Here is a 27,126-nt window from a genome sequence, read left to right as displayed (position 1 = left end):
CAAGTGTGAAGTTGTTTGGATGAGCTTTACAGTGATTCCTGCCTTTAGTTAGATTAGATAGATAAGACGTGTGAAACAGGATTTAGAGTGACAATGTAGGGCGACCCCAGGTGGTGGGCTCTGGTACATGTGTGACGGAGAAACAAATGTACAAACGAACTAATGTAAAGGGGTCAATCTAAAGTCCCTTCCAATAATACTCCAAACAAAATGAATGAAACATTTATTGCTAGGCTTCAGCATTCAAGACACCTAGTAGTTGTGTGTAGATGGCGTGGGTGAACAGTATTTATACTGAGGAGCCTATTCAACTCTGGTTACAGTTGTAGGTATGCTGGTGCTACAACTGGTAGTTGTATACTGTACAATCAAATTATAGGAAAGCAGAAGTGTTGATATGTGACCTGCTGTTCATGTTAAAATATCTTCTAACGCCAGTTTTGACAAGACCTGTAAACTGATATTCCCCAGATAGTTTATGTCTGTGTTTTTTTCTGTTGTATTGTCTATGTGACCCTGCCTCACTTGGTGTGGTTCTGCACCCACTGGCAGAATCTCTGGGAGTAGGCAGGGGGGCTGACTGTGGAGAAAGCCCTGCCAGGGTAGCGCAGCTTCTTCCACAGGTTCTCCAGTCTTTTCTTCAAACCATACACAGTGAAAATGTCTACAATACCAACAAAATAGCGAATATCTGGCCCGTCTAGGACATGCACCGAGTTTTGGAAATTAGGCAGCAGCCTACGATGATGTGAATGGAATTCCTGAAGATCTGTATCTGTGCCGGATGTTGTTGGATGGAAGTTTATCTCCTGAAGAGGGATTCCGTCAGCACAGTCCGGTCCACCGTCTGCATTTTCTGATCTCATTCGGTCTGAGTCCTCCTCCAACAATGGAACAGTGGGAGGATCTGCCTCTGTAGGACTGTCACCTTGATCCATGGATCTGCACAGAAAAGAGCACAGATCAATCAATCAATCAATCAATCAATCAAAATCACTGTATTATAATGAGTATTATAATACCTAATCTTTCTGACTTCAAGTTAACACCTACTTTGTAGTGCACACAACAAGGTTGGCCAGGGAGTGCTTCATGTCCAGCTCGTCTTGGTGTAAAGGCTGATGGGCCAGCAGGAGACTGTAGTCGAGTACATTGAGCCCACGGAGGAAGGCTGTGTCTATCGCCACCTGATCCACAAGCCAGGAGCGCTGGTTATCTATCAGCACAAGATAAACAAATACCTCTTAGTGAAACCTAGGTTTTTTTCCTTTGTGAAAGGTCCCTCTATTACTGTATACTCCTTCAACAAATTAATATAGGTCTCTGGGGCTCCAAAACATGTATTTGAATATTCTTGCTGAAAATACCACTCAGATTAAGCATTCTAGCATGCCTCTATACTATATTGATTCTTCATTCTCTCCACCTGCTACACACCTGTGGGTTATCACCCCATCACCATGCAGTTTATCTACCCTGTCTGTCCAACCACTCATTGCCAGATCGTGGTTTATATACATACATGTCAGTTGCCCTCACAGCCCTCCTGTTAGTATTCTACTCTGTTGATGCTCAGTGACTTGTTACTGACGGTTATTTCTCCAGTTCCACTTAGTTCCTGCCTGCCTGTGCCCCCCTCCGCCCTACCTAACAGCATTCCTGGTAGTCTGTCTGTCTGCCTTGCCTGTCTTCATTAATAAGTATATATACACATCCATCCACCCACCCACCCACTTACTGTACCCAACCACATTCGGGTCCTGTCTCCTGTGTTCTGCATTTTGGTTCTCAAGTCTAGTCTGACCATAACATAGGGGACCATTTAAACCTAATTTCACTTTTTGTTCCAGTTGCTAAGGGGAAACAAATCAAAGCGCAGCATCATTGCTTTTTTTATACACTTAGGGCAATGAAAAACAATCAACAGTTTAGCCAACCCAGGCTCACCCAGGGTAATGTGCTTCCCTTCAAAGTTGTTATCCTTCAGAATCGTAATCACCTGGCTCCCCTCGGAGGCAGGGTTGGTCCACCTACCTACCTCACAACCCTTAAAGTCATACCTATGAGACAAACCAAAAGTGAGATAGCCTTGTTGACATAATTAAAAACAGAATTAAAGTTTCATCACCATTTTAACAACACTGCAAACAGTGTTTACCTTGTGTTAATCCTGTCGTCGGGGTAGAACACACTCTGCATCACAATGAAATACTTCTGTGGAAGAGTGAGAGCAACTCCCAAAGTAAATACAGAATGCAAAAAATATCAATGAGAGATACTGTATGATATACAATATGTTCCAATTGAATACCTTTGTTTGATTGGGAATAAGTATCCTGTGGACGCCTAGAAAAAGAAAAGAGAGCAAAGCCGTCTTAGCAACATGGCACACTGCACGGCCTTTGCCGTGGTACAGTATGTGTTCAGCAGTTCAACCATATTCTAAGCTAAAAGTGTTGGCACTTGCTCACCAAGGAACCTGACCATCAGCGAGTGAGGGTATTTCTCCAGATGGTCCATATATGCTCTCAGGTTGGACAGGAGGAACGTTACTTCTCGACGGTTCTGTGTCTTCAGGAAGAATCTCTTGTCATTCCTTTCGGAAGAGGCATCACACATGGCCATTAAAGAGTTTACAGTTGTGAGTGACAGTTGTGACATCCCCTGGTCCCCAACTCTAATGGCTCTCAATCACCACTGGCTCATAGACACCAGCAGACAGCAGTGCGCGCCTGTGTGTGTGTGCGCGTGTGTGTGTGTGTGTGTGTTTACTCACGTGAGGAAGAAGTCAGCCTTGCTCTTTGAGTTGCTGATGAACTGTAGGTAGCACCCGTCTGAGGAGAGGGAACTCTGGTACTCTTCCTCGGTTATGCCCAGGGATCGCCGCAGACTGGCAAACACCGGCCCAGCAAACGTCTGCATCTCAAAGTCCTACAGAGAGAGGAAAGGAGCAAAGCACAGCAGGGGAAAATTACAGCAACATGTTTACCCACAAAGACTACTTTTCAAAGTTTGTGTTTGATGTTACTGTGATGGAAATGGTAAAAGAGCACCTTATGGGTTTGAGTCTCCTCTGATTTGAAATGTTCAACAGAAAGTTCCTCCTTGGGGACAGAGAGAGTACTGATGTGAGAATGTATAAACAAAACATTGTTACAAGTGTGTATAGTATCAAATTTCATGGATAATCAGGAACAGGATTGCATTTCATTTATTTTATTTCTTTGATGTTTATTGTTGTTTGTGACTGTAGCTTTTTTAGACTATTTTGGCCAGGTCCCACTTTAAAAGAGATATTTGATCTCAATGGGACTAACCTGGTAAAATAAATGAAATAAAAAAGGTATTTCTCACAGGTGGTGGTTTATTGATGCTGGTCTGTACAGCAGCCTGCAGGCCTGTCTTCATCACAGAGGTGAGGCTGTAGAACTCATGCTCCTGGTTGATCTCAAACAGTCCCAGCATCCTCCATCTCTGCCTCAGATCCCACCAGCGCCTCCTTCTCGCAGTCTGAAAACCCCGCCTCTTCTCCATCTGACTGATACACACATCTTAGTCGCCAATGAGCAAACACGTGTTGTGGTTTTTGGTCCTTAATGACCTGCTTTAATGCATTAAATTGTACATTGTCGTACATGATAAGGTTTCCTGGGCTACGGCCTATCTTCAATATTTCTGCTGATAATTCAAGATTGGTTGGTCCAGGTAGCTGGACATTTTAGCAAACTTCTCTGCTGATCTAAGCTCAGGTCAACTGGTCAGTCTTGTGTCAATACGTCATTATCTAAATGTTATAAGTAACTGCGAAGTTCAGCATAGCCTCAGTTGACTGCAACCCAGGATGAAGTGTTGTTTGATTGGTTGTTTGGTTTGTCAATAAAACACCAAGTCCCGTAACAGCAAATCCATCGTCTGCCTGTTCCATTGTCAATTTCCTTAAAATTCTGCACACGTAAACACATTCTTTATGTGAATTAGTAATGTAAGAATGTGTCCTGTGTGCTAAAAAAACAGTTGATGAACAGTACTAAAGATGGACAGTGAGAGTAGATTTCACAATACTCATACGTTACTGGAAATCCTTTGTCTCTCGGGCAGGCACAAACATGAAGACAGTACTGACATGAAACTGGCGCTTGGTTTGGCATTTTCTTTGTTTTTTCAAATATTGCTTCTATTATTTGAATTCAGTGGATAGCATGTCACAAATGACACTCAGGCATAATATCTGAATCGGCCAATTAAACACAGATAAAAACTACTCATAAAAACGAGTCTATGTTCAGACTTACCTCCGGTCTCCTGTGGAGGAATGCCAAGGACAAGCAGGTTCGGCAAGATTGTATAAAAGGTGTGTAGCAGCATGGGCGTCAACCTATGAGCCATGCAATATTAGTGGTATGACAACATACCTACTGTTCATATATGTTTGAGCTGGGAGGGTTGCCCAGAGGGGAAGAGGGTGAGTTAAGACAATTCCAAGGGCCCTGCACTGACAGGGGCCCTCATAAACCACTATTATTATCATAAGGCATGAATGACGAGTAACCCATGGTCAATGTAAGCTGATGTATCGCTAAGAGGGTCTGTGAGTTTGTATTGGTCTTGCCACATGGTATGGTATTCACTGCACTCAGAGGGCTGTTTGGACTGTCTGGAATGTGTCAGGAGCTTGTATTCTAATTAGTTGGTCAGTGGCACTGTGCTGTTATAGAACTGCAATTTTATCACCCCTCCACAACAGACACCTCACTGGTAGCCCACACATCAGAGAGACTGTTGGAAACATGACGTTTCAAATCATTTTTTTCACATTATTCAATTGCTTTGCCATAATTTCTTTGTCTTTCTCCCATTCTCCGGATCCACCCTCAGATGTTAAGAAGACAGGCTGTTTTAAAGTGAATAACTGCAAATGCATCATGAAGGATGGCACAGGAGTGATAAGCCTGTCAACCATGGGAGATGCCGATGGCTTTCTAGGACGCTTGAAGCCGGTGCCGTCAGAAAATGCACCAGTGAATGCAGAGATCTTTTTCTCCTTCAGCCCTTGCCAACCTTTCTCAGAACCAGTGGACTTAGCAGGAACGGACTGCACTAATGTTGCTGCCTGCTTGATAGTCAGGTATCGTATCTACTAAAGGGTACTTCTTACTGTTCAGGTGGAACTGATAATCATGGGGCTTATTCCAGAAATAACTATTGCACAGATAGCTCTGAGCCTCTGACAGTAGAGTACTGCTGAATTGATGGTAGAGGGTGATTTGGTAGATCACATCACCTATGAGAAATTCTAATATTCAAAGGTTGTTCTGGATGCTGACATACAGTATGTATACATGAAATGCGTCATTCCAGGTTTCACAGGACTAACAGACATATAAGTCGCTACATAGACTATGGAAGACATGATGGCAACAAGTTCCATTACAATAACAGCATGAAGACCCTCTCTGTTTCCTACTATGGTAAGATATTACTTTTCAGTATTATTTTACAATTGATATTTCACTAAAGCAAATATCAGCCTCAATAACCTTTCTCTCGTTTCCAGCCCTAGCTTACGATAACCAGCCCCAGACTGTGGTGCACTATCACTGCAGTCCCAATCACACCACATCCTTCGCCCAAGACTTCGGAGGAGACATACCCCTGCAGATCTGGGTGGAGAGTCCCTGTGCCTGTCCAAACGCCTGCGCCATGGGGGACCTGGGTCCTGGCACCATCTTCCTCATCATCCTCTCCCTCAGTGCCGCTGCCTACTTCCTCTTGGGTATGTGTGCACAACTGGGTTAATATGTGATGATAGGTAGACCATTGTCATTCCTTGCTTCCTCTCTGACTCCCATCCTCCTCTCCGCTCCCGGCTGCAGGCTCCTGCGCTCTGAGGCCCTTCAGGACCCGGGAGGGAGTGCAGATCGCTCCTGAGGAGAGTGTGTGGTGTGGGCTCTGTTACCTCTTCGCTGAGAGGAGAGGTGGGCGGCCGAGGACGCGACATTACTCCCTGAGAGAAGAGACGCTATGAGGGGTGGAATCACACACTGTTACAAGATGACACTGGGGAAGACCCAGACCATCATCCCATCTCAGAGGGCACCATGCTCCTTCTGTGCCTCTTCTGTGTTTAACTGAAGTTTGAGACGGATTTCCCTGCAGAAAAGAAGGTTCTTTTCCCATAATATCGGGGTGGCATTGGACTGTGGACAAAAAATGCATATTTGATATATATATAATATATGATTCATATAGAATTGAAGATGTGACCCATAGAATTCATTGGTTAATTTTTATTGCCTAAAAAGTACAATTTGGGGATCACAAAAATAGATTCTAGGATAACTACCATTGAGTGGTCATTTTAAGATCCTGTTTACAATACGTGAGATTTTGTTAAAATCAGATACAATCAGATACATTTAAAATGAATTTACTTTGTTAAAATAAAAATTATTAGTGTAAATAAAAAGGTAATCTCTGTACAGGACTCTACAGTTGAGTGTGCATACAGTGGCTGAAAAGGAGTGGGCAACAGGTAGAAAACACCCATCCTCTTTCTAGTGTTAAAAAGTACATTCAACCAACAACAAAGACATAAACCAGCCAGCTGGTTGACAACATTGTGATTCTTCCTAGCTATGATGTTTAGAAACATTAACCGTGTTAAAACCCACATGGGTATGATAGCCTGTCCTGGTCTGAGAGGAACTCCCACTCTTTTGGAGACCTGAAGAAATTGGATGGCTGTGTACAAAATGTTGAAGGCGCTACATTGCTTTAAGACAAGCAAATATAGTGTGTTTCCCCCTATTTTTGCTTTTACACTATGTAAATTACACCTAACCAGTCTCCCCAAATCTGCAAAGAAATGAGAATCCTTGTCCTCAGACCCACAGTAGACCAACAGGCCATCATCCACCAGGGGGCGTCAGATCATTCAGCTACAGACTTTCCCTCATCTCCCTCACCAGCACTCCTACATAACATCAGCAGTAGTCACAGATAATCTGGTGTTTAGGTTCATTCAAGGGAAACAAAACTATTCTCATCTCTATTATCTATTAATAATCTATTAAGAATAATTTGTCATACGGTCTGATGTTTGTTTGATGGTAAGTGATGTGGGGATAGATATACATACAGGTAACTGATGAAGAATGTCATTTCCTGGTCAAGAGAGAATCACATTGCCAAGGAAGGAAACTGCCCAAAACAGCACAGAAGCAGTGCAGTGAAAGAGTTACAGATTACAGATTCTGTACACTGCCGGCTTTAAACAGCATATTTGACATAAAGTGCAAACTATAAACCAGAAAACCACAAACAGTTCACAGTCAAAGCGTAAACAGGCCTGGTGCAGGATGGACCCTCCTCTCATGGCTACAGGCTCAGCTGCTGCTCCAGGATAGGACAGTGGTTTCTATACAGTAGGTTGGTAGTCCCCCTTGTCTCCAACTCTAATGGCTCTCAATCACCACCGGCTCATAAACACCAGCAGACATCCTGGAAGGATGGGAAATAGACGGAGAGCTGTGTGTGAATGTGTGTGTGTGTGTGCGCATGTGTGTGTGTGTGCGCGTGTGTGTGTGTGTGTGTGTGTGTGTGTGTGTGTGTGTGTGTGTGTGTGTATGCATACGTGCATGGGTGCATGGTCACTTCTCCTTTACCTGTTCCCAAGCCGAATCCCGCTCAGGGCAGTGGTGCCATCTTTACTGACAAACAATCGTAGGTTGCTGTCTGAGAACGACAGAGATACAGATTCAGATCAAACCAAATCACTGTGAACCAGACGGGCACAGAACACAGCCTGAGGGAATCGGGGGGCTTACTGTACCTTCAGTGTTACTTATGTCGGCAAAGTTCTGGCTCTGGACGATCTTTTCAACAATATCGTCAGCATCCATGCGGGTGTCATCCACCCATGAGTGGTGGCTCTCCACCGAGTCCTGCTTCCTCCTGTGACACGGCAAGGAACGTACAAAGTAGTTAGCTTCAGATATGTCACGTGGCTCGTGACAGTACACGGGACCCACTTCTATAGACTTCTAGCACCACTTTGGCTCCCAGTGTAGAAGAAGTTCCAGATAGAATGTGAAATTATGAATTGTGCCACCCAGTAGCTCCAAGGACATGATCGAGTTGGCAAGTGAATGACAACCAGTAACACAAAGAACATGCGGAAAGTGTTTCGCAATGGAATTGCGATGGATTGGAGAGCTTTTGGTTGAACACATGGATGACTCCGTATTAACAGGGTCTCACCTCGGGGGTCTGTTGGATGGCAGGACCGGCCGAGGGGGCCGGGGAGGTCTCTCTGTGCGGTAGGTATCCCTCTCCCCCTCACCGGCGGGGGACTCCACAGTCACACTCAGAACTACAGAGATGCTGCTTCCAGTAGAAGTGTTGCGACGGTGTGTGAGGTCAGAGAAGCTGGAGGAACAGGAATGTTCTGTGCTGTAGCCTGGAGAACCGGGGGAGAACCGGCAGCAGAGTCCCCTCAATAACATGCACCCATATGGCTGAATGCTAAATAGGAAAAAATCTGAAAATCTGAGGTTTCACCTGACATCCTGCTCTGCTGGCTAGCGTAGCTGGAGTTACGCGAGTGGCCTGACTGGAAGACTTCTCCCGGGCTGGGCTGGCTCAGCTCTGACTCCTCTGGAAGACCTGAGAACAACAAAACCTCAACTTGGTACTCTGAACTGGGACAGCGATCAGGCATGGCACAAAACTGGAGAGTTGCTGTGTCTTGGGTCAAACCTGAACTAATGATAGAGGGTCGATGCTTCAAAGAGCGCCCGAGAGCTGGCCCTCCAGTGGGGGTGGCAGCCCCAGTGCCCTCCCCCTTGCAGTCCAGCTGCAGGGCGTGGTCCTGGCCTGAGATGGAGATGGACTTTGCTGTGCTGGGAGGCCTGCAAGGACACAATGACTGGTCAGTCCACATGCAAAGAGACCAGAGTCCAGAGAGGTCTCGCAATGTTACACGCTCCAAATGCATCATGTTGATCACAGATCAGAAAATGTCAGGTCACTCACGTTTTAAAGCATGGATCTCCACACAGGAGGGTCATCTCAATGGTTACCTTCAGAAACAAATCACGTATAAAACATTTACCTAAACGGTCGGGGCAGTAATATGGAGGCTGTCTGTGCTCTCTATATCAGAAACCAACAAACTACATCCATATATGAGCGTAGTTGTCGTCCACCCTATCCCGACCCAGTTAGTCCCTAACCTTGAGTATTGAGTTGTCCTGCCGGGTATTTTTGGTGTCGTATCCCTCAAGCAGACAGCAGCGGACTGTGGAGCCTGAGCCAGCAAACTCTGCCATGTTGAGGTCAGTAAAACCCAGCTGTAGGAGAGGGAGCAGAAGGTGCCCTTCAGTCACATCAAATAGTCATATTATAATTCCAGATCCCTACGGAACTGGATTAAGAGAGGTGAGTCAAGGCAGCACACTGGCCTACTTCTGTTTTTTTTTCTGTTTATTTTTAGCTTGAGCTCAAGCCTACCAGGAGATGACTCTCATTTCCTTCTCTCCAGGTTTCATATCCTAGGAGCTGTATACAGATCTGTGCATTTAAGGAAGCCCACTTCCAAGGAGAAAGAGCGGTTATATTTAGCTTGAGGAAATTCAAATGTGGAGTGTGAGAAAACAATGAGCCAAAGAGTCAATGCCCCCTGGCGACCTGAGGCTATACATGTTTGTGAGGTAAGGTGGCAAAGTTTTCGTAGGCAAGGTCAGAAATGTTTGTGTTTATAGGAGGTGACAGTTAATGTCGATGTGTGTTGACTTGTGGATACAGCAAGTTGTTATGTGTTTATGTAGGGTGGGGTGGTCGCGGTAACAAGCTCTTACCTTTGAATATGTCTTTCCTCCTTTGAGTTCCTGTAGTGAAAACAGGAAGAGGGGGGTGACTCCTGTGTGCTGCGGTGCTGATAGAGCTAACACTTAGGCTAGATAACACTTAGGCTATCGGGAGTGTCAGGAGTATATGGAAAGAATGAAAGAATGACCCAGTACATGCAGGAAACAGCAGCATCTAATGTTCACAGGCAAAGGCAGATAAGGCAAAATATCCCTAGTCTGCATGGGCCGAAAGGGCTGAGGTCTTCTTCCTCACCTTCCGAACAGACACCCTGCAGACGGAGGGATCCAGCACCCCAGTCGTAGGGTTGGCGCTCATCTTACACACAAAAGTGAACCTCTTAGTCCAGCGCACACAGTTCTCCTGAACCTCCTCTCTGTTGGGGAAGAAGTTTCAGTAATCAGATACAGACATTATTCAACACATTCAGTGGTGTCACCTTTATCCCCGTCATCATCATATCCAATTCTTGGTCCTGACGGGAAAGAGTCAAGAGTATCACAGACAGAATGATCTGCCTGCCTGTAAGGAAACGTTAATTCTATAGGAGGTTATGACATCACTATCTCCTAAACCTTTCTGTGAAGCTGTGAACGCTTTGAAAAAAAGAATAAAAAGAGAGTGGACTTGTTGTTGAGGAAACACTGAACAATAGCCTGAGGGCTTCTGTTAAAACAGAGTTGACGTCATAAACATGCCAGTGGAAAACGTCACCGCAGACCCACAGCGCCCAAGGGAAATTTCTGTGTATACAATGACTGACGTAAAAAGAAATCAGAGTCCGTCAGATCATCTGATTACCGCTTAACACTCAACCCCCTCTTCTCTCACAACTGGAGAGCCGAGAAAAAAGACAGGACAGTATTGCCAATAGCCACGTCCACTCTGGAAAAAAATGTGCAGCAACAGCTCTGGTGAAATCAGGCCTAAACTTGGACAAAGTAAATGTTGAATTTCCTACAGTATAACAAGTGAAGCATACAGTATTTGAATTCTAGTGCAACCCCATAGCCATCTGCAACGTAAACAAATAATCAAGAATAAACTAAGCAAACTTGTTAGTTTGTGTTGAACACTCAAATAATCAGCAGGTACTAATAACCAGACTGCCAATACCACAGGATAGATAATGTTACAGTGCCATCTTTCTTCCACCATTCAGAACAACACCAGTGTTATATGGCCTATTTCACAGACAGAAGCAATCTGCATATCTGAAACTGGACCTTGGGACATCCTGTAGATTTATGGTAAAATAAGCCCAGTAAAGCGAGGGTTAGGGTTAGGTGATGAAACAGTGAATGAGAGATCAGGATAAACAAACAAACAGCCCCCAGAACAGAAGGTCACCCACCACCACCATACAGGTGGAGGCTAAGAGGTGCCAATGTCCTGCCATGAGCAGCGGGAATTACCCACACGGTCTCTGGCCAGCTGTGATAGCTTTCTCTGGTGACCAGGCCGTTGAGGGGGGGGGGGGGGGGGGGTAGGTGTGAAGAACCTGGAGTAGAGGCCCTCGCACTACGCCAGAATCTGTCCCTGTTCCAATCCCTGCCAGGGACTGGTTGATGATCTCAAATGCTCCAGGGGGAACCACACTCAGACCCTCAACAATGCCAGATTGCACGTTTGCGTGGCGCCAGACTGTGAGTATCAAATCATCCGAAATAAAATGCCTCATTTTCAACCCGTAGACAGGTAATAAATACACATAATCCTCTTTGTAATGAATGTCCAAGAGTAAATTCCTATGCACAAATGCCCGTGCACACGCACGCACACACACCAACATTATGGATAAGTACAAAGTGGTGGCAGCTGCCTCTAACAATCCCATCCCCCTCACCTATTCATCAGACTATCTTAACTCTCACCAACTCTGCTGCATCTCTCTCTCTCACCCTCTCTCTCTCTCATCCTCTCTCTCTCTCTTACCCTCTCTCTCCCTCTCCACCTTAGAGATGAAGAAATATCTCTATCTTCACTGGTGTTACGTTACTCTTTTAAAGTCCCTACTCTAGTTCATCTCTTTCTTTCTCCCTCATACACACACAGGCAGCTTATCAAGAGTTGCACGCTAATCACGGCCCTCCTTCAGTCCATTTTAAGGAACGTTGGTCAGCCACATTCCACCGTCCAGATGGCTTTATTCAACCACCATGGCAACCACACGCCTCAAAATCCTCGACCACGTTCAATCAAAACGAGAGAGAAAGACTTAGAGCAACAGTCTCTACGGGGGGAGGAGGCTGGGAACAACATTTAACAACAAACCCTCTATACCAGACGTATAGATTACTCTTAGAGGCTGCAATGGAGTTCTCAATTACACAGGGCCACACAGCGACAGTGAGTAGGCAATGGTGGTTCCACCAAGAAAGCAACATTGCATGGTTTACATACCTTGTTAGAGCCCCAATTGGGCTTACCTAATTAAAGCACATTACGAATTACACAAACTGCATTAATAAAACAGAATTGAACATCCTTCCTTACAAACTTTTAAGGGAAGAATACAAATTAAGATATATATTAATATATAATAATATCTTATATAATAATATAAGATATTCGTCATACAGCACACTCTAACACACGTGCAATGAGCGAGACATGAGAACACACACACATGCATTTAGGGTCGCCGATGAGATGTTCTCTGCGCTTAACCCATCCTGTCATCCTTCCCCCAAGGGCAGCCAGAAGCAGACTGTGTCACCATGCCGCACGTTAGTGATTTGGGGGTTCAGTGTCTTGCTCAAGGACACTTCAGCACTGCCGGGAGCTGGGATTAAATTAGGGACTGTGCAATCCCCAGTCAGCCACTGTGTTATCAGAATGAAACAAAGCCCTTTTAAACTGCCTTTAGTATCTTACCTTCATTTATAACTGCTTATTAACCTCATTGTGAACATAATATTCTTTTCAGACCTCTCAATAGGCCAAACCAGGAAAAGCAATCAGAACAATGTTGAAAAAAAACACTCCCGGTGTACACTAGTGACCTGTTATACCCAGTCCCGGGCCAGCTAAACAAAGATCATAAAACTATACACAATAGATGACACATTATCTATTAAAAATAGTGTAACTACAGGAATAAGCCTACAAAGGAGGGATGATGCACTTCCAGAGGATCATATGATTGATAAGATGAAAATGATCCTTCATATCATTCACTCCAGTGAAATTGAGGTTACATACAGTAAGGCCCACGGTGTTCTATGTCCCCTAATGTACCCCAGCAGGATGACTCACTCCATCAGCCACATACTAGTACGGGAAATTCTCTCGCATCCTGACCCAGCTGCTCCTACGGGCCCACCTCCCCTGGACTGCAGAAACACAAACAGCAGGCAGCAGGGCTGTGTCAGACTGACAGGACCCAGATAAACACACCGGCCCGGGGGAGAAAGCTAGGAAGCAGCAGCAGCAGCAGCGGCCTCCGACAGCAAAGAGACCATGATGTCAGCAGCAGTGTATACAGTCTCTGCCTGTATGTATATGGGCGCTAGAGCTGTCGTGTTTGTGTTGCTGGTCTTATCTAGGGGTGCATGACTCCAAGCCATTACTGGAATTCTTGAAGACACACCAAGACACTGATCCTGCATTGGACACTCAAAAACGAGACCTGGCACTGAACCTATTATGTAGTGGATTTTAAACAGGATGGTCATATTACCTGGTCTCTCAGACTAGAGGAAGAACAGACAAATCCCTGTGGACTGGAAGAGAGCTAATGGGGGAACAGGAAACAGCTGGAGAGCATTCACACACACGTCAAACATGGCCAAATATGATCCAGATCAGGACATTTATCCAATCATGGATAAATTGGATTTATCCAACTTCCAAATCAAACACCCCACTCTACTCACTGTGGGGGTTCATAAAGCTAATCTCAAACCAAACAGATATGGGTGCTAGAACATAAACACATATGAGTAGAAATAGCCTCTCCTCTACCAAAATCATAGGGACTATAGGTGTCATTATTCAGCACAGAGAACAGCACATCCTGTATCAGAGAATCTGGCAAGACGAAGGGGGTGAATGTGAGTTCATAGAGCCACAGTCACATTTACAGCATGTGATCATCCCTGCTAAGTGCTCAGGTCTTGCATTCAAACCCAGCGGACCTATGGTGTACCCACTGGGGACCATGGTCCACTGGTCAAACTCAAACTTCACAACTATTTCAGACACAACAAGCAGGCCAGGCCTTGGTCTAATAACAGAACAAAGAGAGGTTTGTGTACTGTAGTCCCCAGGCCTGTGACATAACACAATCTGTATCCGAGACAGTGGGACCCACAATTCTGTGTCTCTGAAGACCCTTTATATTCTGTGCTCCAGTTCAAATGATGATCATGGACTGAGTTGTATGAGTTACATAATCGAAGAGACTAGCAGGACTTAATGGATGCTCAAAACAAAACATCATATGGAATCAAAATGAATCTTGAATCATATCATAGGGTCCCTCGCTCTGAGGGAAAAGGAGTAGTTTTGGTGTGTTTACTGATGACAAGCAGTAGAAAAACATCATCTTGACAAGCAGTCATGTGGTTATCATATTGACTAGTCCGTTTATTGAATTGCCCTTTCAAAAGCCGTATATCGTCTCAGGACACATGGGCATCCACAGTCCAAAAGTTCAGCAGATTGCATCATATACAGTAATCTTCTCCAGGGCACACAAGGGGTAGTGTCCCTAAATCCTAATGGTTCCCTCACATAGGCCTCTTCTTCATGTGAATCAGACATCTACCACTGGAGCCACTGAGGAAGAGCTGAAATGGCTTGTTACTGTCCTCTGCACATCTATAGCAATATGGGGCATGCAATATGATCATTTCAGAGCTAGACAGCTTTGTAAAGCTGCACAGTTCTACCTTATCCTCTTTTCATCCCTGGGCCAGTTTGTGATGTCACACCCCCCTCACACATCCCTTTTCTCCCTAGCCTCCTCTTCAACAAAACTCTCCCAGCTCGAATGACTACATCCATTATTCATCTGCTTTATCAGCTGGATAGCACAATACATACCAACAACAAACCATGGAATAAATTATCTGCATAAACGTTACGCATTCACCAGGTGAGGTTAGTAGGACAGGTGTGTGTGTGTGTGTGTGTGTGTGTGTGTGTGTGTGTGTGTGTGTGTGTGTGTGTGTGTGTGTGTGTGTGGAGAGAGAGAAAGAAAGAGGGAGAGTAGTGAAGGAGAGAGAAAGCTAAGCATACAGGCTGAGTACCAGGAACTTTCCATCGACTCTAAAACAAGAGACCTCTGCTCTACCCCACCTGACTCACCAAGTACACTCTCCACTGTCCTAGGGCTGTCTGGGCTGCCCATTCTAGAAATGTATTGAGGTTGGGGAGGCAGATGTGAGTTGAATAAGAATTAGGAGATGGAGGACAGGGAAAATAGACAACTTTTGAGAGCTCCAATTACACTACTTCATGATGACCCGGTAACCAGCCTGACCCACTTTGGCAAAGCCAGAATTCAAGCCAACTGGCAAGTATGTTCACAATAGACTAACATGACCTAATGGAGTATGTCCTTAGGCTAAAATAGAGAGAAGTAGGCTAAACATTGTCTTCCAGCAAGTAAAATAAAATCAGCTAGTTCAGAAAATATGGGACAGTCCTGCTTCTCTTCCCTCATAAACTGAACAAATAATGTAATAATTACATTAACAGAATGATCTTAATTTAATTGTATTGGAAACAAACTATGAATGCAGTCATTGTAACGTTACCTTGAGGACGTTGCAATAAAGTCTCCTCCATCCAATAATCTCAGTTTGCAGAATAATACTCCGTTGACAAAAGGCACAGCGGTCAACTCCTCCAAAATTAAATTAGTCTGAAATTTAAATTTCTTTTTCTTCGCAAAAAAATCCATTGAGATGGCCGCGAAAACCCACTTAAAGGCAAACAAGTATAAACTGTTTGAGCCACCCCAAAATTGCACAAAAATTACTAAATGAGACAAAAAGTCGAATGACGAATGATTTCAAAACTTCTTCCTTGGCTGGAATGGGGCATCTTGGTAGGGCACACCTATAAATATGATAGTGAAATCATGAGATGAGAGAATATAGCATAGGGTTGCGTTTAACAATTCTGTGTTAATGTTCAAAGTACACCATATGGCCCACCTTGTGAGATTCGATTTAGCATCGCTCAGCATTTCAAAACAGAATGAAGTGACATATCTTGGAATAACGCTCGGAGAAGGAAAACAAATCGAAACAGCAATGCATGTTTATACTATAAAAAATTCCTATCCATTATAGCATCGACTAGGCTGCATCACTCAGCAACATCAGTAAACCGTGTGGATAGTGTCGCCGTAGCTCCGCTCCTGTTAAGCTACAGCCCAGCTAAACTTCTTCTGCAGCCGAATCCTACTCGCCGAATTGATCCGTGTGATTGGTATCAGATCTGCGACGCATGTAGCACGTCATTGACTCCCTCACATATTTTGTGCACGATGACCCCCAGTGGTTGAACCTCCTGATTCTCCCCTCCACACAGTAGACGAGGCTTTTCCTGGCATTTGGATCTGCCTTATTGCAATTTAACACATTTGAATCTACATAAGTGTAAGCCTCCAAGTAAAATGTAAGGGGTTTAAAGGGTATATATTTTACACGTTATTTTGCAATCCATTGCATTCTAAGAGCTTGCTTTTGTTTTTATGAAATAATCAACAACAATAATTTCAATATTTTAGGGTGAGATTCGGTCAGAGAAACAACCCTAAATCAATGCAACGTTTCATAGGAGAAACTTAAAGGTAACTCAATTCGTTTTATTGCCATTATAGTTTTTCAACATACAAGGAATTTGCGAGAAAAGACAGTGCAAAGAGCAGTAGTACAAAGTACAAAGTAAAAGTAAAAAATGCTATTGCAAAATAGGATAAGATTGAAAAAAATATCAATATACAACATGTAGTGCGGCCAGTGTGCGTGCAGAGTGTAATGTGTATGTGAGCTGTGTATTAAGAACACAGTCACCAGAGGTCACATGGGCAACAATAAATGTCCTACATTTGATACATGGAGTCCTGAATCTCTCTCTCTCTCTCTCTCTCTCTCGCTCTCTCTCTCTCTCTCTCTCTCTCTCTCCCATCTCTCATCGGCATTTCAAAACGAAATCATCCAACGAAATCATGCCAGTAGGGGGCGCTAGATTCAAATAATTATTTTGATGAGCTGGGTAGAAGCACATTGTTTGCCAGGGGTCTGGTTCCACGCAAAAAACATAAACAAATAATAATAATAATAATAATAATATTAATAAAAAATATTTTTCAAGGTGCCCACCCACATCCATTGTATGACCTAAACGGTGGTAGAGCAATTATCAGACTTTCTCAAAAGTGCTAGTTTTGTCAACGTTTTGATCTGAACCATTGTATATGATCATAAGTAACCTTAAAACAGGGCTAAACATGCATTTTCCCTTTACTACTCCTTTAAAACCCAGTCACAGTAGCCTCTGGGTGCAAGTCAGCAAAGCCACCCAGCTCACAATCCATCTTAACCATCACAGATTTGAACCAAATAATTGAAGACATTAAATTACATCTCAGTGTCCATATGTCTAAAATGTATCATGCTACAAACATAGTTGGCTAAACAGTTTTTCTTATAGGCCTATTCTATAAACAATAATTATCTGGGGGGGGGGGAGTTTGGCAAAGACAAAAGTTGCTTGCTGAGACCTTTTGACATTTTCCAGAGTAGCAAACATCTTAACAGTTTTCTATGATTATTTTGTGCTACAGTTGTGGCGGCGGAGCAACAGTGATTAACTAGGCTACCTGAACATTCTGTGATGTTCTGTTACTGAATGTTCAGATTTGTCAGATCCTTGACCTTTTCCCCAACAGTGCTGTCATAGTTCAAATGCTGTTCTCAAATCTCTGCTTTCACTTAAACCTCAATTTAATTCTCCCTACAGTTAATGACACCGTTATGCACATTATTTTGAATCAATCTTTCTACTGCATTTAACAGAATGTCACTCTATTTTCTTTGCCAAAACAATTGTTACAATTGTACAGGTGTCTAGTGTGTGTATCAGGTTTCCAGACCATACATGTGCAGTTGGCTTTATTTGAATTTTGTCATAATATATGCAGCCTTGACCTAAGCTAGTGGGCTTGCACTGGAATTTAGAGGCATGGCAACAACTCATGTAGCCACTTATCCAAAGCTTGCCAGGCTGAGGCTATTATTATAGCAACCTCTCATAATATATGATTGTATGCCAGTTCTGTTTCCTCGGGGGATACCAACCTGCCATGGCATGAAATAAAACCCATGTGCACTCATCTGGCAGAGCCATAAGTCCAATGCATGCACTACAATAACATAGATCTTGTGTTGATTTTGACCTTCATTGCACTTCATGTATTTTATGTAGCCTATGTTATTTGTCCCTGTTTGTTCTTTTGCATGGCTACATTCTACTGATAGTAAAACTGATACAGGTCAAAGAGCTGCCTAATTCAGCCTTGTTTTTCTCAGATGGTGTGGTGTGCCCCAGTCATAAATGTTATCTATTATGTGTGAAATTTAACTCACAGACATATTCTGGTGATCAAAACAACAGGCAACAGAAAGAGGTACTTCAGTCGATGAATAATGGAACTTGACCTTGGGCTATGCAGAGGCTTTAATGTTTTGTTTTTGATAGTTAATATGCATTATTTGCTCAGCAATATTTAATAGTACCCTTTCTGTTTATAAAAGCAATGACTATGCAGAAATGCACCACACTGTGGAGAGGAAATGGAAGGGTGGTTTATAATCTAAATGCCTAACTTGGTCATTGGAACTAAATAACAAGCCTAACCTACAAAACAATGTCACTCATTATATAATTCATTTGTCAGCTCTCTCGTCTGTTGTTCACTACTTCATATTAAATCAATAAGAAACAATGAGACATATAATTTTACTTTTTTAATCTGGACAGTCTTTACAGTAATTATGCCATTGTTGCCAAGCTTGCCTGTGCCATCATAATCATTAAGACCACAAAGTATTTAACATTGTGTACTGTACGCTATATAATTCATTTTGTTCAGCTGAATCATTTGAATTATTTGAAACAAGCTCTGAAACACAGATGTTCTTCACTGTTGTTGCATGCCCGTCTGAATTTCACTTGCCTGATTCTGTTTTCTTTTACAGTCAGGGCCGGCATCTCCTATAGGAGGAATAGGCAAATGCCTATAGGGCCTCGGGCCTCGCAAAACTTTTATTTTAATTCGAAAAGTGTTAATGTTCTCATTAGATACAGTATGCCACCATTATCCACATTATTTTGAATCAATCTTTCTACTGCACTTAACAGAATGTCGCTCTATTTTCTTTGCTAAAACAATTGATACAAATGTACAAGTGTCTAATCATGTTTCCAGTTGGCTTTATTTGAATGTTGTCATAATAGCTGCAGTCTACGTACATTGTCATAATAGCTCCAGCCTACGTGTCAGTGATCACAAAACCAATCAAACCCACAGATTTCCAAGGCCTGCACTCCACCAGCAATAGAGATTGGCTGAGGCCCCCTTTATTGCTTGGTGGTGTGTAGGACAGAAGTTTGCCTAGGGCCTCCAAAGGTCTAGGACCGCCCCTGTTTACAATGGTATGGGCAGAGATCGAATGTTTAACCCAGGCTCACGGACATCTGAAGTAATTTTGCTCAAGACATGTATGATTACACTGACCACAGTAAGAACACTCCAAGACACTCTGGGCTCAGCTATTTGTAATGTGATTTAACCCAAACACTTGATGTTCTTCCAGCTCTTCCAGGCCCCGCCCCCAAGCATTTGGATCTCAGGCACGTTTTCATCATTGCCCATCAAAGAAGCTCTCTATAATACTGAAGCCTATCTTTTTCATAACATTTAATAATGTGATATATAAATAATTCACTAGGCTTCCTTAGAATTAATGCACCTTCCTCTACTTCCAAATCACTGCATGGATGCATTTTGGTGGTACATGTGACACGTCTGAAAGGACAAATTCGACTGTCCGTCTAGTGAACAAAGAGACACTTTTCAGATAGGCTACTGTAGTCTTCTCAGAATTCCGAGATTTGTAAACATTGTTGCTACCAGACAGATTAAAGGAACTTTAATCTGTCTGTTTTTTTGTAGTAACCGTTGTAGAAAAGCAATTGACCACTCGAGGCAGTGGGTTAAACGGGATTTTACTACAGCTACAGGGTTTTTATCACAGCTCCGCTATCGCGTCGGGCCCTATTAATACATCCATGGTCGGGCCTAACAACGCCCCGTAGCTGTGGTAAAACCCACTACCTCGAGTGGTCAATTGCTTGTCTTGGTCTTGTCTTGTCCATGAAGCGGAATACTTCCATTAACTGAGATATTGGTCGACAATATTTTTTTCAAGTATATATTTCTTCCATTCAATGTGCAAGTACAGTCAAACTGATTATAAGACTGGGTGAATGGATATAGAGATAAAGACGGTGGAGGGCTTATTGATGTTGGTGGGGTGGGCCAATAGCCTAAACATTGATTAATTTAATCTAGAGTTTAAACAGTTGTGATTTGTGACATTTAAGATATATTTTAAATTAGCCCAAATACCAAAATACTGCTGGGCAGGGGAGGGTTAAAAGTAGGCCTGGCCTATTAAGAGTGGGGGAGGGGTGGTATTCAGCGCTCTTTTTCTCTTGCGGAGGCCAGTCAATGGGTTGAATCTATGGTTGGTCGACGACCAATTGGACGTCATCAACCAGAAGGCTTGGGACAGAAAAAAAACTTCACTAGGAGCCAATGACGTCAATCCATTTTGAAAAGGGAGTGGCTTAAAGCGCTTCTTTAACACGAGGCACTTCCTCACCGGCATTTCACCGCTAGTATTTGTTCGGTGTTGGATACCGCCCTTTTGGTTACTATTTATTTATTTATTGATTGTAGAACGTTTTTATTTAGACCTGAACATGATTGGTATGTGCCTTTATGTGCCTGTTCCGAATTCAGACCCAATTGAATTCGAGTATTTTGAGTCCAATGGATTACCGTCGGAGCTTAAATTGCTCCTCAAATTAAGCGTGTTTTTACCGTCTCAGGAATTTTCAACCTACCAGAGATGGAGAAAGGTAAGAACGGATCCACTTAACTTCAAACTTTAGTTACACGCCACGTGGTTTTGTTCCTCGAACTAGTCTAACTACGTTGCGTTTTCACTTTCCTGTAAGTACTGCCCACTTCTACTAAAATGTTAAAATGGTGTGTTGCAAATGACGCCCCCGTGCGCTCACTTGAGAAGCATCTACTGATCCGATCTAAATCTAAAATTTCGTGCCTTTGTTTTCATCAGGTCAGATTTCATCAAATGGGTGATGAGACTGGGATTAAAGCTAATTGTAATAACTGTAGACTTAACTCCGGTCTAATTGAACAACTGTAGACTAAAATCCGGTGCTCCCTGACCTGACTCCAAAAGGCTGCGCGACTGAATGTTCTTGGAGTAAGATCAGGGTCAGAAGTGCGTGTAGTGTTCACCTGACGTCTTCAGTTGTGGGGAAATCTATATAGCCTAACCTCATGACGAGTTGACCTGCCAACCTGCTTCCCCCTGTGCCCTAGCTTGGCCTAATCCTGTCTTTGCCTACCTGCTCTAAAAATATGATTGGGGCACCAGTATGGGGGTTGCGGGGTGATATTTCACTCTCCCGCGTGTCTTGAAATGTAACTGTACTCATCAAGAGTTAAGTACATTTCTGCACTGTAGACCTAATGTCACCAGTCCATTTACCAGTGTACGTTGAAAGCACCCTTGGTGGTCCTGGCAGATGGTGTTGAAATCATTTATACTGGCAGGGGACAATGCTGAAAGTATTGACGCTTGGCCTATTCAGTTACTGTCACAGTGTAACCTGAGGCCAAAATGCAATAGAGTGCAATTTCCCATGAGCCTAGCCACTGGGCCTCACTGCTACTTTTCACCTTCAGCAAGCCAATGCCTAATATTGATCCTGCAATTAAGCATTTTGTTTTTATTTCCTTTGGTAGAAAATTGTGAAACATGAAGAGAAGGACCTGAATGGACAGCTGGACTTTGAGGAGTTTGTCCACTATTTGCAAGATCATGAGAAAGACCTGAAACTCGTCTTTAAGAGCCTTGACAGAAAGAGCACAGGTGTGATTATACTCATTCACATGGATATAACTGGGACAATTTAACATGTTATATGCCTGTGTGACTAGTCACAGTGGAATTAATGTTACATTTTCTTGCTGTTTTCTTTTGATTCAGGCCGTATTGACTCCAAAGAGATCATGCAGTCTCTTCGGGACATTGGCGTTCACATAACCCAGCAGCAGGCAGAGAAAGTCCTAAAAAGGTACATTTTTGGGAGATCTTGGATGAAGCATGTACCTCTGTCATCTACCTATATATTGTTTCTGGCAAATATTCTCAATAATTCTGTTAATCTGATAAACCTAATGTATGCTCAACATTTGTGTGTGTGTGTATGTGTTTTGTTTGAATAGCATGGATAAGAATGGAATCATGACCATTGACTGGAATGAGTGTAACAACTACCCTCTGTTGAAGCCTGCAGAGAGCATCCCAGAGATCATCCTTTACTGGAAACACTCCACGGTGAGAATGGAGAACAGAAACTTGGCTTTCTCTTTCACATTAATCTGAAATCTCTAATGAGAAATGTTGATGTTATGTAACATTCGGCATTTCCTATAATAAAATGTAGACTGAGAGGCAAATCCATTTAAGCACTGTAGATCATTAGACTTAAGTCCCAATTAAAGCATTCAAGCTTTAGGGGAGGATTATGATTTAAGGGTTACAGGGTCAATTACCTCTTATGTAAAAAGTAATCATGTGGCCTGGGACTAAAATTATCTTCCTGGAGGGACAGTGTGATCCTGGAAGGTGTACAGGGGTAATGCAATATTATACAGGTCTAGCATTGCTGCCAATAAATCTTAACCTGCTTAATCACCTCTCTGGAAAAAATATCTACAGAGAATATAAAGGTTGAGCTGTGTCTAAAAATACAGTAGATGTGTACACTCCCTTGACTGGCTACCAACACAGGCCAGGCAGAAGTTCAGAGAACTGTTGAATAATTTTGAATTGACTTTCTCATGTCAGTATTATTGACACTTGTGTAATAGGGTTTTTAGATTTCAAGATTAACAGCCTTTCTTAGGCATTGTTCTCATTAAATATACCTAGTTCTCAGTTGCGTGATTTGGCTTTGTGGCACGGAAGACAACCAAATCCAACTTCCGCAGGATTTGGCTTGTCACTGACCCAGATCTCGTTACATAACCTACTGTACTATATACTTAGAAATGAGGGCAGACAGTCCAGTCACATACAGTCTGTTGGTCCCACCACTAGATGACCATGTTTAAAAAGTCACTCACGGATACTGAAAATCTCCTTTGTCAATCCTCATATACTGCCCCTACTAATAGAAAACATTATTTAAACTACAAAGTTGCTTTGACACCTTCTCATCTTTGTGACTTGCTCCGTGTCTTTCTCTGACTTCTGTTTGACATCTCTTGTGTTCCCTCCAGATATTTGATGTGGGTGAGAACCTGATGGTGCCTGATGAGTTCACCACAGAGGAGAAGTTGACTGGGACATGGTGGAGACATCTGGTCGCAGGTGGAGGTGCAGGAGCCGTGTCCAGAACCTTCACTGCCCCTTTAGACCGGCTCAAAGTCCTCATGCAGGTATGATCACTGCCACATCCAGGGTCCATGAGACCATCACCTCGGGCACAGGAATGTTTAACCCAGGCTCACTGTTATTTTGCTCAAGACGTGTATGATTTACTTGTCCACAGTAAGAACATCCTATTTGTCATGATTTAACCAGACCACTTCGTTCTTACTGCTCAACCCTATCAGCACTTGTCTTGCCCCCACAAACATTGGATAATATTGATAACCTAAGAGTCATAAATGAGTTAATGTGTATATCAGTGAGTTTGAAAGTACATGTGCCAGAATAGCGGGCCAGAGTCCAGCGGGGGCCCGAGTCTGTTTTTTTGTAGCTGGGTCATCTAGCCTACCAATGACGGTGGCACACCTTCTCTCTCCCGATATGTGATTGGCTGCTGTGAGTGTCATCAGGGGAATGTGAATCTTGTACGCAATAGCAGAGTGAGAAACTGTGTCAATAGCACAATTTGCGTCAATGGTCATGTTTGAAGAAGCCGACCAGTCATATGTGCCTCAAGCAATTTACTCCAGACTTTGACTTTGCCCCTGGGCTGTCCATTGTGCAAGTATCAGTCTTTCAGAGCTTTGCTAACTTTTTTTAATAAGTCAGAAGAGATTGGAGATCCTATTCTATACAAATTTTCTGTATTTTAATCACACATTCTTTATTTCTTAGGTCCATGGTTCCCGAAGCAACAACATGTGCATCATGAGTGGGCTTACCCAGATGATCAAAGAGGGTGGTATGAGGTCGCTGTGGAGAGGGAATGGGGTCAACATCATTAAAATTGCCCCGGAATCTGCCATCAAGTTCATGGCCTATGAACAGGTACTACTACAAACAAACAAACCTCTTTATTTGTCATAGACACACAGTACACAGTGTAGGGAGGCGGTGACACCAAAACACACAGACACCAAAACACACACACACACACAAGGCGGTTGTACTTGCCCGCTGTCTTGCTCTATTCTGACAAGGATCTGTTAATGACCATTTATGATGTGGAATTTGATATGCTAATTACATCATATTGATGCCCCTCCCTATCATCGATATAGATCAAACGTGTGATTGGCAGTGATAAGGAGACTCTGTGCATTCTGGATCGCTTCCTAGCTGGCTCTCTGGCTGGAGTCGTCGCCCAGAGCACCATCTATCCCATGGAGGTGATTGTCTTGGTTACTTGATCTCTGAATATATGTGAATTAACAATACTCAAGCTCTGTCAATGCAATGCAAGTAATTGATTACCAACTATTTTTGAATTGTTTTATTTACTCTTATTGTCTTTTCTGATCCTTCAGGTTCTCAAAACCAGACTTGTCCTGAGACAGACTGGCCAGTACTCTGGTATTTCTGACTGTGCTAAGCAGATCTTCATGAGGGAGGGACTGAGTGCCTTCTACAAGGGCTATGTTCCCAACATGCTGGGAATTATCCCCTACGCAGGCATCGACTTGGCTGTGTATGAGGTGAGTGGACACTCCAGCCTACTTTATACTTTACTGTAAAGAGAGGGCTTTTCCAAATAGATCACATCTATTTACAAGATTGGCTGCAGCGTAAGGAATTCTGTTTCACAGAACTGTATTTATCCCTTCACAGACATTGAAGAACTCCTGGCTCCAGCGGTATGGCACCAACAGTACTGATCCAGGCATATTGGTCCTTCTGGGTTGTGGCACAGTGTCCAGTACCTGTGGTCAGTTGGCCAGCTACCCCCTGGCCTTGGTCCGGACTCGCATGCAGGCACAAGGTGAAAACCATTCTCCCCTAATGTACCCGCCTGCATTTTGAATGTTGGTTGGTTGTATATATGTTTTATATATCTTGTATATACTGAACCTGTTTGATTTCTCCTTTCCAGCCACTTTGGAGGGCAGACCACAGATGACGATGACAGGGCTCTTAAAACAGATCATCAGGACTGAAGGGCCCACCGGTCTCTACAGGGGTCTGGCCCCTAACTTCCTGAAGGTCATTCCGGCTGTCAGCATTAGCTATGTGGTTTATGAGCGCCTGAAGACATCGCTGGGAGTTGTATCACGCTAAGGAGATGGCCACTGACTGGTTCGGGTTTAGGCTAGAGAATCTCAGGGACTATTGGACTTGAGGTTTGTGGAGCCATATAATTCTGGAGCCATATCATTCTGTGAATGTCAGAATATGGAAGGAGGATGAGGTACACCATCATGAAAATGCCAAGATGAATGCTATCGACTCTGTGAGCTGAAATGACAGGAAGGGGGAGCTCCCTAACTGTTACTATTGCTGCTAATGTTGATTTGTTTAACAAGATCAATCAAAGTGATGACCAAAACCCTACAGTGAATGTTAGCAACCATCATTGAGGACCAATGTTGTCTTGTTCTTTCTGCCATTTTGTGTAATCGTGCCTTATCACATTGATGTCACCTTGGGAGTCTGCATCAATCCCATTTTCACCAATGCCCCCAAGCTAACACTACTTCAGTTTTTCCCATTGCAAAAGCTGTCATGTCTAAAATTTATTCAGAATGGTCCTTTGCATTTAATGGTATTCTACTGAGATGTTTATTTTACTTTTGTTTTTTTGAGTTGATATTCAAACAAAATCAGGTTAACACTTCTCCCTTGATGCAAATGGAAGACACCACATTAAGTAATTTTTTTTTTTTTTTTCTAAAGGAGGAATGTATTTATGTATGCCCATCCAGTATTATTGTCTGTTTGCTGCTCAGCACATTTTTAACAAGACTTTAGCTTACTTAATTACTTGTTGGTCAACTATATGATTAGGTTAGAGTGGGTTTGATGACATGAAATTACTTGACTGCCATGTATTTAAGTGTAGGCCACATTTGGGAATGTTTGTATTGTACACCAGTTTCTCGTTACATAATTGTAATGTCAATGTTTGCCCTTTTCTAATCCAAAAAAATATTTGGTTTTACGATATCATTCTATATACAATATAAAGTGATCATGTATCAGGGAGCCCTTGACCATATGTGTACCTAAAGCATTTATGGCTTTGAGCAGATGGATGAGCAGCACTAATGCACTTTAATTAATGCTGGAGACTTTTGAATGTTGTGCGTTAACTTTAGACTTTTTAAAAATCATTTAATCGTCAATGTTTTTATGGACCAATTTGTTGTAAATAAATTTACTGTATTACTAGACTCATGTCTGGAGTTTTTCTTGAAAAACACCACTGAGGTCTGATGCAGATTAGGTGGATTGAGCAGAATTTATTATAAAATATATTTAAAATGAATTAGCCTGCACCATCATGAGTGAGTGAGAATATTAACAAAGTTCTAATATTGTTGATGCAAATCAAAATATTTTAAATCAGACTCATTCATGAGGAATAGTGGATATCTCCGCCCCTTTAAGAACCGGCTGATCTCGGCATCCAAAACATGTTGATGCTACGTCATGGCGGCATTTTTATTGGTTAAACAGAACACCTGACCATACCAGGAAGAGATTGGTA

At 43.0% G+C, this 27,126-nt stretch overlaps 3 protein-coding genes across 4 annotated transcripts; 1 reads left to right on the top strand and 2 right to left on the bottom strand.

Moving 5' to 3' along the window:
- Positions 1 to 521: 521 nt before the first annotated feature.
- On the bottom strand, positions 522 to 3,534 carry LOC311324347 (phosphatidylinositol 4-phosphate 5-kinase-like protein 1; the record flags this gene model as incomplete). The annotated part of the gene is made up of 9 exons (XM_084456808.1): positions 522 to 942; positions 1,054 to 1,216; positions 1,948 to 2,060; positions 2,159 to 2,214; positions 2,312 to 2,346; positions 2,472 to 2,596; positions 2,777 to 2,931; positions 3,054 to 3,104; positions 3,355 to 3,534. The coding sequence occupies 9 exons, from the start codon at positions 3,532 to 3,534 to the stop codon at positions 522 to 524; spliced, it is 1,299 nt and encodes a 432-aa protein (XP_084312934.1).
- Positions 3,535 to 6,317: 2,783 nt separating this feature from the next.
- eeig1a (estrogen-induced osteoclastogenesis regulator 1a) lies at positions 6,318 to 15,920 on the bottom strand. Of its 2 annotated transcripts, XM_084456931.1 has the most exons (11): positions 15,633 to 15,920; positions 10,123 to 10,243; positions 9,858 to 9,887; positions 9,234 to 9,350; positions 9,034 to 9,080; positions 8,758 to 8,909; positions 8,560 to 8,664; positions 8,260 to 8,458; positions 7,832 to 7,953; positions 7,665 to 7,734; positions 6,318 to 7,500 (listed from the first exon to the last, which is right to left on the bottom strand). In XM_084456931.1, the coding sequence occupies exons 1-11, from the start codon at positions 15,776 to 15,778 to the stop codon at positions 7,455 to 7,457; spliced, it is 1,155 nt and encodes a 384-aa protein (XP_084313057.1). In that variant the 5' UTR covers positions 15,779 to 15,920; the 3' UTR covers positions 6,318 to 7,454. The 2 variants fall into 2 exon arrangements, with proteins under 2 accessions (XP_084313057.1, XP_084313056.1); XM_084456930.1 differs by having other exon boundaries at positions 8,560 to 8,909.
- A 4,882-nt stretch (positions 15,921 to 20,802) lies between these two features.
- slc25a25a (solute carrier family 25 member 25a) lies at positions 20,803 to 26,790 on the top strand. Its single transcript, XM_084457254.1, has 10 exons — positions 20,803 to 21,033; positions 21,950 to 22,076; positions 22,194 to 22,281; positions 22,433 to 22,544; positions 23,492 to 23,650; positions 24,318 to 24,470; positions 24,704 to 24,811; positions 24,950 to 25,117; positions 25,251 to 25,401; positions 25,513 to 26,790. Exons 1-10 carry the CDS (start codon positions 20,875 to 20,877, stop codon positions 25,695 to 25,697), a joined length of 1,410 nt encoding a protein of 469 aa, XP_084313380.1. The 5' UTR covers positions 20,803 to 20,874; the 3' UTR covers positions 25,698 to 26,790.
- The last annotated feature ends 336 nt before the right edge of the window (positions 26,791 to 27,126 follow it).

This window comes from Borostomias antarcticus (genome assembly GCF_949987555.1).
Source record: "Borostomias antarcticus genome assembly, chromosome: 23".
NCBI lineage: Eukaryota > Metazoa > Chordata > Actinopteri > Stomiiformes > Stomiidae > Borostomias > Borostomias antarcticus.
Note: the sequence above shows the minus strand (reverse complement) of the source record. Positions and strands in the feature narration are given on the sequence as shown.